The sequence below is a fragment of the Brachycentrus maculatus genome, unplaced genomic scaffold, assembly GCF_059751285.1.
Source record: "Brachycentrus maculatus isolate JH-2025_06_01 unplaced genomic scaffold, ASM5975128v1 h1tg000056l, whole genome shotgun sequence".
Lineage (NCBI taxonomy): Eukaryota > Metazoa > Arthropoda > Insecta > Trichoptera > Brachycentridae > Brachycentrus > Brachycentrus maculatus.
The window spans coordinates 1,291,246-1,308,835 of record NW_028280810.1 but is presented as its reverse complement, the minus strand read 5'-3'; the positions used below and the strand labels follow the sequence as shown (position 1 = coordinate 1,308,835).

The following is a 17,590-nucleotide window of genomic DNA, read 5'->3' as shown; positions in this document are numbered from 1 at the left end:
ATGTTCTCAACATCATTATCAAATACCGTATGTAAATACCGTAATTTACACAACTCTCTTAAATTTGAGCTTTTTTCATAAGGTGTTCGATAACAATGTTGAGTGCATCGAAATACGTATGACAAAAAAATATAATAATGTGTGGTACGAAGCTAGCTTTTTATTTTTAAATAGATGAGTACCATAAATTTACTAATTGATAGAATATTGGTACTAAATTGACTGCCTAATCAATTTATGTTTTCTTTGTGTTGCTTAAAACATAAGTTGGAAGACTTATAACCAGAGCAATGTGCTAAGAATAATTTTGAACTATGATGACACAAAATACGTGAAAACTTCACGATCAAATAAACTATGCAGGTAATGTCTGTTGGTACCTACCAAAAAAGCATACGGGTGCAAGTCCAAAATATGAAATGTTCAGGAAACTCAATTTAAGACCGTGTACGATACATCAAAAGGTAACATTGTATTAAAAATATGTTGCCTGTATGGTGAAATGACATATTTAGATACAAAGCATAAGCTGCAGTCTATTTGTTAGTGATATTGCACATTTAAATCAATAAAAAAATCATTTTTAATATGTCGCTCATTAAAATGTGATAAATACGCGTGAAACTCTAAAGAGTTTTTCTACAGAATTATCACAATTTTTATATTATTTTTTGACATCTCACCATCGATGATGAAGAATATGGAAGTCAGAGCATTTACGGCCATCATAGGCTGGTTTCAGTGATCACTTTACAGACGTGTAACATTCACAAATTCAACTTATGATTGACAACCACACTACTCAAATTATTGGAATTTCTATACATACATAAATGTATATTGTTCAAATTCGAAACATAGTGCTGGAATTCACTAGAATTTCACTAAAGACATCTATGGTATGATGAAAGAAGCTCGAAATGTTGTATATACATTTTTTTTTATTTGTTATTATTTACAACATTTTAAGTGTGTCCAAATACTTGTTCACAAAATCTGGATTATCTCCAATTACAGTTATTTTCATATTATTTTTGACATCTCATCAAAGACGAAGAATAATATGGAAGTCTGGGCATTTACGGGGCTGACGACCGTCATAGGCTGGTTTAAGTGATCACTTTACACACGTGTAACATTCACCAATTCTACCTATTATTGACAACTACTCTACTCAAATTCTTGGAAGTTCTATATATATGAACCAATTTTGAAACATTGTTCTTGATTCACTAGAACTTCACTAGAGACATCTATTGGTGAAATAAAAAGAAGCTTTTTATTGAGCAGAAACTCTTTTATTAGTATGTGAGGTCCGAATCAATAAAGGTGTTTTTATTTAAGTTTTTGAAATCGTCGAATTTTCCCATGAACGTTTTCATCGCAAACTTTTTTCTTTTGATTTTGAACTTGCCTCCTTATATTACTTGAACGCAGAGTACACACTAATGTAATATACATATGTAATATGTACCCACATACTACTGACTGCCACAATTCCTTTACATTCATATTATAATTCAGTCACGTCCTGAGAGGGTGAATCAGTCACAAATGAAGGATTATCTTGTAGGATTTTATACCACTGGTATTCAGTCGATAAATCTACAGCCGCAAGTAAACATGCGAAAAATATATTTCGAATAGTTTTTTTTTACTATTTTTTTCGTTTAAAACAAAATGGTTTTATCTGTTATATGGACGTAGAAGATATTCATATTGTTGGTAATATGGTAAGTTGTATATTTATATTTATATAAATATATATATATATATATATATTATATATATATATATATATATATATATATATATATATATATATATATATATATATATATTATATATAAATATATATTATATATATATATATATATATATATATATATATATATATATATATATATATATATATATATACAAATATATATAAATATATATATATATATATATATATATATATATATATATATATATATATATATATATATATATATATATATATATATATATATATATATATATATATATATATATATATATATATATATATATATATATTTATGTATATATGTCCGGTTCCGTAGTGTAATGGTCAGCATGCTTGACCACCGTCCTGGAGGTCCCGGGTTCGAATCCCAAGGGGGGTAATATAAATAAAAGAGATTTTTTCACTCTAATATTTATTCAAAATTACCCTGGACTGGTACCTGAAGCGGAAGGCTGATCACCTCTCCTTCGTGTGTTCGATCGAGAAAACACTACGTTTATATGATGTAGTGTCCTATGCACCATTGAGGTGCGGATAAGGGTTTGAAGAAATATATGTACGCACATGCGCATACCGTTGTCTCCTTCGTTGCCTTCCCCACCTAACGACATCTTCCGGTTATTTTACTCACCATATTTTGAGTGCGTCCAAATCATTGTTCACAAATCTAGGCGTTATGTAATATAAATATGGTAACTTAAAACTCTAAGAAACAGTGATTGATGTCAATATTCAATATTTGGTATAATATTTATTATTTTATCCCCCTTTTAGTGATCTTATCACCTTCGCTCGACAATGGACCTGTCCGTCCACGCGGGGTTCGGCAGCGGCTTCGCGGGTGACGTCACAGAGTCCAGCCCGCCCGTGGGCATCCAGCACGCCTTCATCAACGCCATGCTCACCAGGAACATCAGCATGGACCTGGACGTGGACACGCTGCAGAGCATGTTCGAGGAGTGGGCGCGCCACATGCAGCCGGCCCGGCCCGACTGCCTCTACTGCTCGGGCGACATGAAGCAGGCGGTCATGAAGTATAACAATGTCCACGGATACGTCAGTCTGCTGGTGAGTATTATCTTTATCAGCCAGGGGCGTGCATTCCATATGGGCAGAAAAGCAGTGCCTATCCTAACTTACCCGCGTGACATATAAAAACGCAATCAGTACCTACCTAACCTTACTAAGTTGTACCTAGATTACCTTACTACCAGGGCGTGCATTCTACAATATATAGGCAGAAAAGCAGTGCCTATCATAACTTACCCGCGTGACATATAAAAACGCAACCAGTACCTACTCTACTTTACTAAGTAGTACCTAGCTATCTTATTTATCTTTTGAGATTATTTAAGGATCAACTTTGTTTATTTTCTTGTGACCTATACACACCCACTTTCATTTTTAAGATATATAATCTAAATATGCTGAAAATCCTTTTATATATAGGCAAGGAAAATTTTCTAACGCAACTAACAAATATAAAAAAAAGTAGTACCTGGCTTACCTTACTACCTACCTCTACTGCCTGCTCCAACTTTTTATCTGTGCACGCCACTGAATACAGGAAATGTAGAGTTGACTCTTGATCTATTTAGTTGACTTAAAAAAAACTTGTATAACACCACTTAATGAGTTTTATTTCATTACACTCAACTAGTTTCGAAAACTACAGATGTTTTAATCGACAAGTGAATAGTAAAACACTTGAAACAACGTATGTTTCACTGTTCACCTGCAGAAGGAAACATCTGTAGTTTTTAAACTAGTCGTAATGAAATAAAACTCATTAAGTGGTATTATAAAAGCGTTAATTTAAAAAAAAAATAATCAACATGTCATTCCACTATGTAATGCCGAATCAATAAATATTATTTTTTTCAAAACATATTACATACAAAGGTCATGTATACATATAATATTCCTATTTCAAGTAATTTCCTAAGTAATTTCTATTTCTCATTTTGGGACATGGGATTAAGGTTAACAAGACTGGAACACAAATAAAAATGTAACATTTTTTTTAAATAACCAAAACTGATACATGGCAAAATATAAAAACAATAAACAGGTATAAAAAATAGACATAAGAAGTATATTTCAAAGAAATAAATGAGAAAAACATAAGGTAAGAAGCATATTTCAAATAAACAAATGAGAAAATATAACAAATGAGAAAATATAAAAAAATAAAAGGTAAAAACAAAACAAGAAAATATGACTAAACACTACATATATTAAATATCTTTCCATAAAGTTCAAACCCTTATCCGCACCCCAATGATGCATAGGGCACTGCATCATGTAAATACAGTGTTATCTAGATCGTTAATACATGAAGGAAAGGTGATCAGCCCTCCGCTTCAGGTACCAGTCCAGGGTAATATGGAATAAATATTACAGTGAAAAAATCACTTATATTTATTTGACCCCCCTGGGAATCGAACCCGGGACCTCCAGAACGGTAGCCAAGTGTGCTGACCATTACACTACGGAGGCGGACATCCATAAAGTACTTTTTCAAATCCTTTATTTTGGATTCCCGATTTATTTAATATGATATTAAAGTTTAATAATTTTTATTTTCAGGTGTGTTTGTTCGGCACTATAGCTAACATAATGAATATTTTAGTGTTAACGAGAAAGGATCTAGCCTGCGCACCTATCAATAGGATTCTGAAATGGCTTGCAGTAACAGATATGCTTGTGATGTTGGAATATCTCCCATTCGCTATATACAGATACTTGGTAAGATATTTTTTTTCTTTAAAACTACTGACTAGCTATAGTTATTAATAAATATTTTAGGCGGGATAGTCCGCAGCTCAATTTTCCTTTAAAGCCAGGCAACATTTATCGAAATAGCATTTGTTGCTGAAAAACACCGTTTTTGTATTGAAAAAAATAGTTTTTCTTCGAAATAAATACATAGTGATGATAAGAATGGGTTATTTTCAAAGGTTTCAAGGAGGTAAAAGAAATTATGAAAAAATATTTGTTTCCCAAATTCCGATTTATATTCCATTTGTGGGTCGCGTACTGACTGTGTATTTGAGAATAATACACCATTCATGAAGGGTAGAATAAAGAAATGCCAAAAAAATTATACGTTTGTGGCCCTGTGGTTGGTAGAGGATTCTAATTCGGAGTTTCAAGGACCTATTTATAATTATGTGCGGATCACACCATAAAATATTTGTGGAAAATAGGAAAGAAAGCATCAAATCAATCATTCCACCAATGACGTCCACAGTAAACGCAAAAGCTCTTGTAATTGATATAAAAATACTGAATAAAATATGGGAGGAGGTAAATTCAGAATTAGCTAAATTAAACGCTGTTTTTTTTATTTAACGTTTTATCTTATATTATATTTTTGAATTATGTAAATATTTATGTATTAAATGTTTTATCAAATGCTTTTTTTAGTAGACTCAAATAATCAGTATTTGATTTAAAAACGAAGTTCTACAAATTAAACGTCAAATCTATAAATAGTGTGTAAATATGTAAGTAACGTAATAGTTAATTTGACTTTATTTATATTAAAGGGAAAACAGTTTTTTTGGTTACATATAAAACCTTATAATTCATATCGACAACTGGTTCCAAAATAACAAAGTGTTTAAAGTGGTCAGGTTAGGAATCGTAACAATCGGCGGATATGTATGAGGAGATGCATGAACGTGAAAGAGGCGAAGAATGTTTGCAAGGACAGAGTGGTGTGGCACTTTATTTTCTCTGCCTACCCCTGTGGGGAGGGGCGTGATGGTTAGTTAGTTAGTTAGTTTTTTTTTTAAAACAGTAATGGTAATAATGGGCAATTAATATTGCATCGTTTTAGTGAAAAATTACCTCAAGGGCGTTTTACAATATTTTTACGTTTAAACGACGTACGTAAATATATTTTTTTCACATCAATATTTATAATTTAAATAAACGTATAAATATGTGTCAAAATACAATATATTTTTTTCTTAATAATAAGAATCCAGTTAGTCATTCAAATAATATCAGTCATTAAAATGTTCGGTGAAAAAGAGAAAAATTAACAAATATTATGCCTTCTTGATCACTCAGGAGAGTAGCTTAGTACTCAGAAGTAAATTTAATTAATCTACCTAATTTACATGGATTTGGTGTTGCAACCCCTGGGAGAACTCCTGTTAAAAATTTATTTAATATAAGAAGTTATTCATGCTAATACTAACCATATTCTCTCAATACGAATTCCTAAACACAATATGGACTTTACGGGGTTTATATTATTCTTGGCGAACAACAGTAGTAAATTTTTCATAAATTATACGCACAAAGACTACAAGAGACCTATCTGAAATCTACACCTGTTTCTCAACTTAGTTCTTAGTTCTTTATTTAATTAATGCTGAATATTCTGAACATAAAAAATGTACCTACAGTAATAAGCTGAAGTTACGAAGTCGTGAATAGTGGGTAGTGGATAATGGGTAGCTCCCTTGTGGATTCAGCCTACTTGGAGATGACAATGAAAGTTGAGATATAAAATTCTACGTTAACGTGACATAATTGATTCTAGAAATAAATAAAAAGTTCACTCTATCGTATATTGTAGATGGTGCTGCGATATGTATGATGTATGGCACATGTATGAATGTATGTATATGTGTACATATCGATGGCCCCTTCGTAAAGTACACTATCTGCGAATCTGTTACTTCACAGGAGAGAGCTTAGAAGATTTTATCAACGTATTTTTTTTTTGTTAACGGTTTTATCTGAAATTCTAAACTTGTATTATACGTTCAAAAACACGATAAAATAATGTATTAAATCATTTTAAAACTTTATGGTTTGTCAAAAATAAGTAGTTAGCGTTTTAGGAGTTTAGTTCATTTCGAAAATTTGATGTAGATAGCATCTTATACGCCTGAAAACAAGGCGTAATTTATTTTACATATTTTTTTTGTTTATTTGTATTTGTAGATAACGGTCCGTTGATAACGTACACCATATATCTCAAAATTGACAAAAAATATAGTTAGAGCACTTTACGTAGGGCACGTCGATATGAGTGTCTTTTTATTCCTGGCTCCTGACTGTTGGGGTCAGCTCTCCTCGTCCTCAGGTTGTAGCTCCTTATATCGTGGACAACGTCACCTAGAACATGCCTTCGAATAATGTGTTCTTTCCGCAGCATCCATGAATTCTTTGGTCTTCCTCAAAGTCTGATTGCCTGGTTCACGATTGCTTTACTATTGATGTCTGTTACACGCAGGCTTCCATGAATGCGCGAACTCTTTATTTTGCCTCTAAGGGATAATCCAGCTGACCATCTAAGCCATGGGTGGCCAACCTTTTCAGCAGCCGGGCTAAATTTTAGAAATGAGATTTCCTACCGGGCCATAAAACGAAATTTCTTTAATTATTCAAAGCAAACGTGAAATATTTTGTTTTTTTAAAGACCATATGATAAAAATGAAAATCAAACACATTTTTTTAAAATTAGAGTTAGGCAATAATCAAACGCTTTTATTAAATAAGGGACAGGCTTATTTTTGAGAAATCAGTTTTATTTTCGGGACACAGAATTTTAACGACACTCTCCAAACATTTCTTAACCATTTCACAATCTGAATATTGGTTAATTTTCTTTGCTAGTATCATGGATACTGCATAACTCTATCAGTCGGTTATAGCAGCATCAATATGTATTTAAAAGTCGATCGCAAAATGTTGTGATTGTTTGTTAAAACGAATATACTATAGAAGATAATCATATCCTTCCATATATAGGATATGATTAGAAATACGCACGATTGAATGTTCTTTTGGTGGTTTTATGTACACTTAAAGAAAAAATGTGTGATATGCTCCGCGGGCCACAAGAAGACACCTGGCGGGCCGCGGGTTGGCCACCCTTGATTAAGCATTCGCATTTCAGCAGTTCTAGTTGCGTAAAGTAGGTGTTCTACATTTTCTAGCATTCAGAGCTAAGGGAGTGCGGGTCTGATAATTGTTTGGTAAACTTTTCCCTTTAACTTGGCTGGCATTTTTGGGTCACAAAGGACTCTCGTCACGGATCGAAACTTCATCCACCCCACACTAATTCTATGCATTACGTCTGCTGTGCACCCTCCATCCCTGTGGATTAGTGACCCTAGATATTTCAAGGAGTCGCAATTAGGTAAGGTATTGCTTCTCCATTTAACCGTGTTAGAAGGATGGCAGCATTTGTATTCTCGAACGGTAGGTACTTATACTCGGACTAATTTCTACTCAGTCGCAATCCATGCTCCTTTGTATTTGTGCATATAAATATGGTTTATATTTCCTTTTACCTGCTGATGAGAATATCTGTAGTTGTGGAAACTAGATGTGTTTACATTAATACATTCAAAAGCGATCTTAATCCTACAACTAATACTAACCCTAATACTAAACTATCGTAAAAATTACGACGGCAAAATGACAATTCCTGGAAAAAAATAATGTTCGCATCATTCCTGCGCCCCCTTCTTCACAGTACCTTCCCAATGTATTTTTTTTTCATTATTACGTGATCTATTAAATCCAAAGAATGATATTATTATTTATAAAATAATAAAAGTTTTTGACTATTTAATTTCTTCCAGTATTGTTTCTATGTCGTATTTTTTTTACGAATGTTTAGTAACAACGTCACTCGTAGGATAGTTTAGTAATCTAGAACCAACCAAGTGTTTTATTTTTACCGAAAAATTAATAAAAGATGTTTGTTTTTTTGTAAGAAGTAAAATTCAATAATAACGAATTTTTTTAGTATTTTTTTTCTCGGCATTTTAATCATGTCAATCACTAATCATGGGTTTATGAATTGAAGTTAATATCACTATTTTTTGTGCACAGAGCTCGATGTATAGTTCTCCAAATGCTGATTTAGTCAGAGGCTGTAATTAAAAAAAGCAACACTTCGTGCTTATTGCTTTTTATCGACCCTCGACTTATCTACGTCGATAAAAGTGTCCATAATCCCGCCCCTGCTCAGCAAAATATGTACACTCGAGTTCTAATCATTACCGGTAATATTTCACCTCCATTGTGTAACTCAATAGGCAGCCCATTTGCGGTTATATTGTGTAATTTATTGCTGTATACCATTATGTAGAATAATCGCTATTTGTAAAGCAAAGAAACGACCAATACTAACATTGTACGGAAGGTATTCGGGGATTTCCATTCAAAAACTTCGCTCCGAAATTAATTGAAAATTACCATAATATACATGGAATTAATTGAAGTAACGTTTACTTTGAAAATGCTAATAAATAATACTGTTATCTGTAGCACCATCATTAAGGTAATGTAACATAACCGAATGAATAATTAATTGAATTTTTAGGAGATTCTTTTTGAACAGATCCGTGCAAATTATTTTTATGCTTTAAAAATGAAAAATTCAGTGCTTGAAAAAAGCTACTATTTTCATGTTATTTGAAAGTTGGTCTTAATAATCGCGTATTTTATTCATAAATGAAGGCATTCCTCCACCGCTAGCCATAGTTGTTATTAAGAACGTGAAACTTGCAAAATGACTAAATTATTATGTATAGATAAACATGTAAAAGCGTTTGATCAAAATCTTAATTCTCCTAAAATTATTCATGTTTTTTATACGTTGTTCGAACACTTGTTTAAAATTTAATATCGAACACTTTGAAGAGCTAAAATTTACCCTCGAATAGTTATTTCAAATTTAATATCAAACACTGATTAATGTAGAACTAAAATATACTATCGAACACTCAATTAAAATGTAATATCAAACTCTTACTTAAACAATAGAATGAATGCAGAACTAAAATTTTAAATCAAACATTTATTTAAAATTTAATATCGAGCAATTACTAGTGAATGACTATCAAACACTTGTTTAAAATATAATATCAAACACTTACATAAACAATGAAATTAATGCAAAACTAAAATTTAGTATGGAATACTTATTTAAAATATAATATCAAACACTTACTAATGAATGCAGAACTAAAATATACTATCAAACACTTAATTAAAATGTAATATCGAACACTTAGTAATGAATGCAGAGCTAAAATTTATACCCATAATTAACAATATGATAATGACTAAAGCCTCGCCCCTATTGTCTATGTTCCCACTGATAGAATGAGATGAGATAAGATGAGAAATAAAAATAAAAATTAAATTAATAAATACAAATAAGAAACAGCTACTATCCCCTCTTCAACTTTCAACGTCCTAAGGACCCGACTCTAAAATTTAGAATTAGCTTAACATACGGTGTTTGAAAATGATGCGGAATGCATGGAAACACGTGACACAGTAGATTTTAAGAAATAGTGGTATTTACTAAGTAAAACAATAATTAAAAATTGATATATCTTACCACAAAGTGACTGCCGAATTAATTAATGAAACTAAAATTTACTTCATAAAATTCCAGGTATTTCCAAAGCAAATGGAATTTCCTCATTTCTGGGCGGTGTACTTGCTGCTGCACATGCACTTCACTCAGATATGTCACACGACTTCCATCTGCTTGACTCTCACTCTGGCCGTGTGGAGATACCTCGCCATCAGGTAAGGTATACGAGCCGACAGTAGGCATTCAATGCTCTTACAGGCCAACAGATGGCAGGCCATGGTGTTATTCTATGGGTGATGAGCAAGGGCGTGCATTCCATGTAGGCAGAAAACCAGTGCCTATCCTAACTTACATGCGTGACATATAAAAACGCAACGAGTACCTATCCTACCTTACTAAGTAGTACCTAGCTTACCTTACTACCTTACTCTACTGGCTTCTCTTATTGATTCTCTGTGCACCCCATTGGTGATGACACACGTACAGACTAGTAATCACACAAGCGTGTATGCAACTCATAGTTAAAAAAAAAAATTTAAAGAACAACCCGCAGTCTCTACATTTACCATAGAGGCTTGTCTGCAGGTAGGATAGTAAAGATAAGGAAGGTAAATGTGAAAAATACATCACAAATACGTAGACCAATTTAAAATAAGTATTTCTTGAATTTTACAAGAGTCGAACGCGCGACGCCAGTTTCGCAGTCGAGCGTCTACCCAACTAAGCCACGGCGCCTGCCTTGACCTATCCATTGCTGTTATTATCATATTATATATTAAAATAACCTTCTCGTAAGTAGTAATATGTCAATTTATGCGTGTTAGCATCATTTATAAAGTGATATGTAGTACATATACATTTCTTTGATTCTATTTTTAGTGTTTGTGTGTTTGGTCTTGAGGTTTAATCTATAATTGAGCTTACGTCTGGGATGCCCTATGCACCCTTTAATCAAAGAAGAAGACTGCGATAGCCTTTTAAAACTTTGTTTGATCATGTCCTGTTGAAACATTTTCTATAAAAAGCATATCACACTTATTTCCGCTTGAATATGGTTTCCATACATCCTATTTTTCCCCCGGAAATGACCATTTATTGGGGTCGCGTCTTGGTAGGTTTTTTAAATGGATATGTAAAAAGTTTTGGATTTCACCCTTTCAGCTATTTTTACTGAATTCAGAGATAGCGGTACGACAATCTTCCTTGGCCTATTTGTACCGAACCACAAAAAAATAAAGATTGTCCCTTTTTCATCTTTGTCGCATTATGGTAAACCCTATCTGCACAATATTTTATAGTTTCGTTTGAGTAACACATCCGGATGTATTATTTAATATAACCCAATCCCATTTTCTCCTGACATAGTAGCGACATTTTTCCGACAAAATATCGTAGGGGTAAAAAACTTATATCATGGAAAGAAAGAAGCGGTCTCAATGAGTGACAGAATGACATAACTCAACAAAAAGTTGATGCTGCCCGTCAATTGATAAATGCGTTTGTAGTATGTATTTATAGTTGATCATTAAAACAGATACACAGGAATGATAATAATATATAGAATAAATAAAAACAGATTGACATTAAATCCGTCCTAAACAGAATATCTCCAGATAGCCACACCTAAAGGACAGAATTTTATATTAAATATGACCACCCAATAATATTTTTTATACTTCATATAATACAAGTATGTTATGTAATATTTGGGAGGCATATGGTAAAAAACCAGATTCTTCTTGTTGATTTATATAATTACTTTAATTTTAACTTCTGAAAGTAATTGTTAATAGTCTCATATGTTCTATCGTACGAGATTATTTATAGGAAGTGAATAATATCTTCGATTGCAATCCTATATTTATGTATATATATATATATATATATATATATATATATATATATATATATATATATATATATATATATATATATATATATATATATATATATATATATATATAATAAATATATATATATATAAATATATATATATATATATATATATATATATATATATATATATATATATATGTGTATATATATATATATATATATGTATATATATATATATATATATATATATATATATATATATATATATATATATATATATATATATAAATATATATATATATATACACATTTATACAATACACATATGCATGCTCACATACGCATTAATACTACTGGATATTTGTGTCCAAATCTGTTTTCAATCCATTGGTTTTAAGTTATTTTTCTCTTAAATGGTTTGAATAAAACATGGCCGCGTAGATTTTTATGTGTTCTAATATTTTTTTTCGTGAAAAAACAAATAAATCGTAAAAACTTATGTGTTTTCTGTGTTAATCTTATATTATCTGTTTTATACATTATTCTTAAAATAAGTCACAAAATACATATTGAAAGATATAAAACATTGATAATATCTGGCCGAAATACTTGTTTCAGGAACCATTGACGAATAAAACATATTGTTGCTGTTACCCAATCACAAAAAAAATGTAGAATATTTTTCATACTAGTTTTTTTCTTTCTATTTATAGGTTTAATAAATATTATTTATGGAAACAAATTCAAAAAGCCCTCTAATGTTCCTTTTTTCGTACATGAAATTAAAATAAATAAATAAATAAAATATTTTTATAAACTAAATACATCGAAAATTTACAGGCATGGAAAATAAAATGATAAGAAGAGGTTGCATTTGAAAGAAGTTTGTTTTGGCATGATTCATGATAGCAAGAATATTTATGTATGATAAAACACCTTTTTTCCAATCAGAGATTAAGAAATAATTTTGAAGCTATGCTTCCGTCTTCAGGTCTAAATATAAACTCTTTATATTTAGACCTGAAGAAAATAAACTCAAGTAGTGAAAAACAAGCGTTTTTCTTTTACAATTTCATCGTGTCTTACCACAAAGTGAATACCGAAACAATAAATAAAAAATATTTTAATTTATTTTTATAGGTTTCCTCAGTTAAACCACGTTCTGTGTTCGGAGAGGCGCTGCAGTATGGCCGTCCTCATCAGCTTCGTTCTCCCGGTCTTCCTGAACGCTCCCACCTTCGTTCTCTTCCACGTCCGTAGAACGGTCATCATAGAGCACATGAGACCCGTCACCCTCTACCACGTGGACTCAGATTACGAAGGACTCCTCTTCAAAATAAACTTCTGGATGCACGGAGTCCTGATCAAACTCTTGCCGTGCGTCATCCTGACCATCATAAGCGTGTGGCTTATCAGGGCTCTCTACACGGCGAACATAAGAAAAGCAGCCTTGCGACTGCACAGTTGCGACCCGCCTTCCAAGCAAGAAAAGCACGTGTTCAAATTCGACAGAAGAACATACAGGACCACAAGAATGCTAGTAGCTGTCCTCGTACTGTTCTTGCTAACAGAAATCCCTCAAGGCGTTCTGGGTTTGATGAGCGGAGTCCTAGGACAATGCTTCTTCCAACAGTGCTACTATTTGTTCGGAGAACTGATGGACATTTTGGCCCTGTTAAACGGAGCGATCAACTTTATTTTGTACTGCGCAATGAGTCGCCAGTTCAGAATGATGTTCAAATTGCTCTTTATGCCCAAGGTTCTCACCAGGCGATCCGCTAACGTGTCGCAGGATGTTCAAAGTACGAGAATATGATGTAGAAAGGATGACCTAGAAATGGTTCAGCTTGCCGATTTTTGAAGACATGTTACAAGTACAGAGACGATAACAGAAATTGAAAAGCTGGGTGGAAAAACAGCTTTAAACAAGCTTTTTGGGATACTGGTGATTCTATAACATTTATCTATGTGACTTTTGTACGTTGCACCTTAAAGACAATACATGGTATGCTCAATACAGTATGTAGTTTATATTGAAATTAAATTCGACATGAACCAAAAATCGACAATATTATATCATTGTCGATATGTCACTAAAAAATTATTTTAACGTTTCAAAAGGAAAAAATGTAGAGCGAAATGGACATCCATTTTTTCCATTCCTGGGAATTTGGGGTTTTCTACTAAGATGTCCATTTTCGACAAATTAAGGTCTAATTTTTAAGGCAGCAGACCGATTTCCGTAAGACTTAGTGACTTTGTGAGTTGATGTACCACACTTTTAATATAACGTATTAAAAGTATGGTACATCAACTCACACAAACTTTGAGCTGTTTTTTTTTACATTTTTCACCAAAACGTACAGTTATTATATTTAAGGTAACATCTAGTCTAATGTATTACCGTTACAATCGATCAAGTCATCATTTTTAGGTCAATCCATATTCATTAAATGATTATCCACCATAATTTTTGTTAATGATATCAATGATACGTTTATTATATTTTTATTAGTATAATTTTTGTGCCATTAAAATAAATGTATTTATTAAAATAATGTAATTTTTTCTAAATAAAATCGTACTCCACAAGTTAGCAATAAGTATTGTGTAAAAAATAAACTTGTTGATTACTTGTATATAATAATTGTTAGAAAATCAATATTTATGGTACACATTTAAAAAAAAAACTTAGAATTAACAAACATTTGTTTTCAGCGGTTGTTGTCTGTGATGTATTAATACATAAATATTTTTTTTTTATATTATTTAATACGTATACCATAAATATACCATTTAGGTACATGGATTTAAATTTGCAATTTTGTTAATAAAATTTTTAGCTTTAAAAATTTAGTTTTCTAGTCATTTTATAGTGACATATGTATGTTATATTTCAAGGTTTTATTTTCCTGTCATTGATTTTAACATTTTTCTGCAAATACAAATACAAATACAAATGCAAATACGTGAGCATAAATCAAAAGCTGACTTAGTCAATCCACAACATTTTGAAAAAGCTAATTTAAATGTTTTATACAACTCAGCAGATTTTGTAAATTTATTTCTCAAATCCAATGAAAATAATACACTCATTAAGTATACTTAAGAACACGATTCCTCCTCGTCTTCTTCTTTTTCTTCTTCTAACCCTTATTTACCCTTAGTGGTGCATAGGGAACTCCACCATATTGGACCTACATATGTTATCTTGATTGTAACTTACGTGAAGGCAAGGTGAATCCTGTGCTTCAGGTACCAAGGGTAAAATCAAATTTATATTAGAGTTAAAAATCATAAAAATTTATTTCAACCCATCCTGGGAATCGAACCCAGGGACTTCAGAACGGTAGCTAGACTGCTAATATCACGATTCAGGATTTAAAAAATATTTATTCATGTCAATTCGATTTGGCTGTTTTTACTTAATTTTCGCAGTTATATACTTATGTAAATAATTATCTAAGGACTTTATGGAGAGGATTTTAATAAGTATTTAATGTTTTATTTACAACCGGGTATACCCTTTAAAATTGTAAGTAGGTAAAACGATATATTATTAATATTTATGACATTAACTTTACGGTTAATCATTTTTACAAAATGTTATCATATTTCTGGTGTTGTAATCGTCCTGACGAAGAGATGGAAACGTATCAAAACTAGTAGATTTAAATCGCAATAAGTGGTTATATACTAACATTGCTAAAAATATGTAAATAAATAAAATGATAATTTATTTTTAATTTTAAAACAGGATAAAAACAGGGTTACTTTATAAAAATAAATGGGGATGTTTCATATCGGCTTAAAAAATATATTTTAAGGTCCAAGAATTTATATAAATGATCAAGTATTTGATTTGTAGCATTGATATTGTAAATTATAAAAATTATATGTGTGTATTTTAAAAAAAAATTCTAAGTAAAATAGAATTATTCGTTTATCGAATTTTTAAAATGAAATTGAAATTGAATTATTTAAATACCTATTTTTTCCAAGTGTTTATGTCAGTTTGGCAGCAAATTTAATTGATTGATTCGTTTATTTTAGTAACATCAATTCTAGAGTACAGTTTAATGTCATTTGACAATTTCATAATTATTTTTTTCAATCGTTTAAAATATACATATCGCTCACTCCTTTCAACAACGTCATGTATCAAAAATCGTCAATTTTCAGATATGCATGTATTCAGAATGCCTAGTAAATGTTCTATACCCCAGCAAAAGCGGCACATTTTTAACTTAATATTTACCCGCTACAAGGCAGAAAGTGTTGTTTTTGCATTTTGAAGAAAAGGTATTGTTTAATAATTTTTTTAAATATATTAAATATTTTTCAAATGGAGAAAAAACATTCAGAAATACCTAAAAAGATCTGTTGCACTGTAAAAAAGTTCAATAAGTGGCTTGATATTTATTTTTAATACATTGTATTATATTATATCTTTAAAAACGATCTCCTGAAAAATCAAGTTTTTTGATATATGAGGTTGTGGAAAGGAGTGAGCGATATATAAATACAAGTTACGTTGCCACATTATATATTTAAAAAAAAATACAAAAAAATGCTGAATACAAAAATCCTTGAATACCTCAGTATTTCTCCAGATTATTTAATTGAATTAAATCTATTAAATTGAATTAAATCACGTTTTGAACTACCATATTTCAAAATAATATATGTATAAAATATATGTGTAAAAAGATGAGCTTCTTAAATTACAAAATAAAAGTACCAATGTACATATTTTATATTTTTGTTTCAATTAAAATATGTTTATAATAAGATATTTAGGTATTCTGTGATTAATTTAATATAAGTTTAATATATTATACCTAGGTCATGATGAAGCAGAACCTGTTTGGACAATTACTTATTTTAACAAACAGGAACCTAAAAACTACACAGTATCTAATTTCTTGTATTTTGTTTGGTTTTATTATTTTAGATTTGAGATGGTTCGGACATGTGGAACGTATGAGTGCGGAAAGAACGGTCAAACAAATTTATGAGGCAAATGTAGTTGAAAAAAGAAGCGGTGGAAGACCGAGGAAAACTTGGCACATTCAAGTATGTCAAATACTTGAAAGCGGTCGGGTCAGGAGTCGAAATACTCGGCGGGTATGGATGAGGAGATGCATGAATGTGGAAGAGGCGAAGAACGTTTGCAAAGACAGGGTGGTGTAGCATTCTATTCTCTCTGCCTACCCCTGAGGTTATTAGTTATTAGTTAGTTAGTTAGTTAATAAACCAATATTTTGTAATAATATCAGGTTTTCATTTTTATATGAATAATAGTATTGATCAACAGAAATTTATACAACATGTATATATTCGTTTGTTAAAAATCTCAAATTTTCTCAATAATTTAACCGATTGCTTATACATTTTGACACAACGTTGCATGCGAATATGTTTTTAAAACAATACACGCCTTTTCACAGGCGTTTTTACACGGGCCAGAATGGCAGTGCCATCTGTTAAATGTAAGTTTAATTTCTATGTAAAAATTAAAAATTATTGAATAATAAAAAAAGAATTAAAGTATTTGATTAGACTGAGATGGTGCAACTTCAAGATTCGAAAATAAAGGATCGAAGCTTTAAAAAAGT

At 31.2% G+C, this 17,590-nt stretch overlaps 1 protein-coding gene across 1 annotated transcript; it reads left to right on the top strand.

Moving 5' to 3' along the window:
• The first annotated feature begins 2,613 nt into the window (after nt 1-2,613).
• Nucleotides 2,614-14,204, top strand: LOC148311794 (G protein-coupled receptor dmsr-1). Its single transcript, XM_088278374.1, has 4 exons — nt 2,614-2,839; nt 4,361-4,519; nt 10,215-10,351; nt 13,113-14,204. The coding sequence occupies exons 1-4, from the start codon at nt 2,669-2,671 to the stop codon at nt 13,786-13,788; spliced, it is 1,143 nt and encodes a 380-aa protein (XP_088134500.1). The 5' UTR covers nt 2,614-2,668; the 3' UTR covers nt 13,789-14,204.
• The last annotated feature ends 3,386 nt before the right edge of the window (nt 14,205-17,590 follow it).

Bases quoted from the DNA above. Each gene is read 5' to 3' on its own strand.
- LOC148311794 (XM_088278374.1), top strand. From the start codon at position 2,669: ATGCTCACCAGGAACATCAGCATGGACCTGGACGTGGACACGCTGCAG. The intron at 4,520-10,214 runs GTAAGATATTTT...ATAAAATTCCAG, and splicing joins TCGCTATATACAGATACTTG to GTATTTCCAAAGCAAATGGA. The intron at 10,352-13,112 runs GTAAGGTATACG...TTATTTTTATAG, and splicing joins TGGAGATACCTCGCCATCAG to GTTTCCTCAGTTAAACCACG.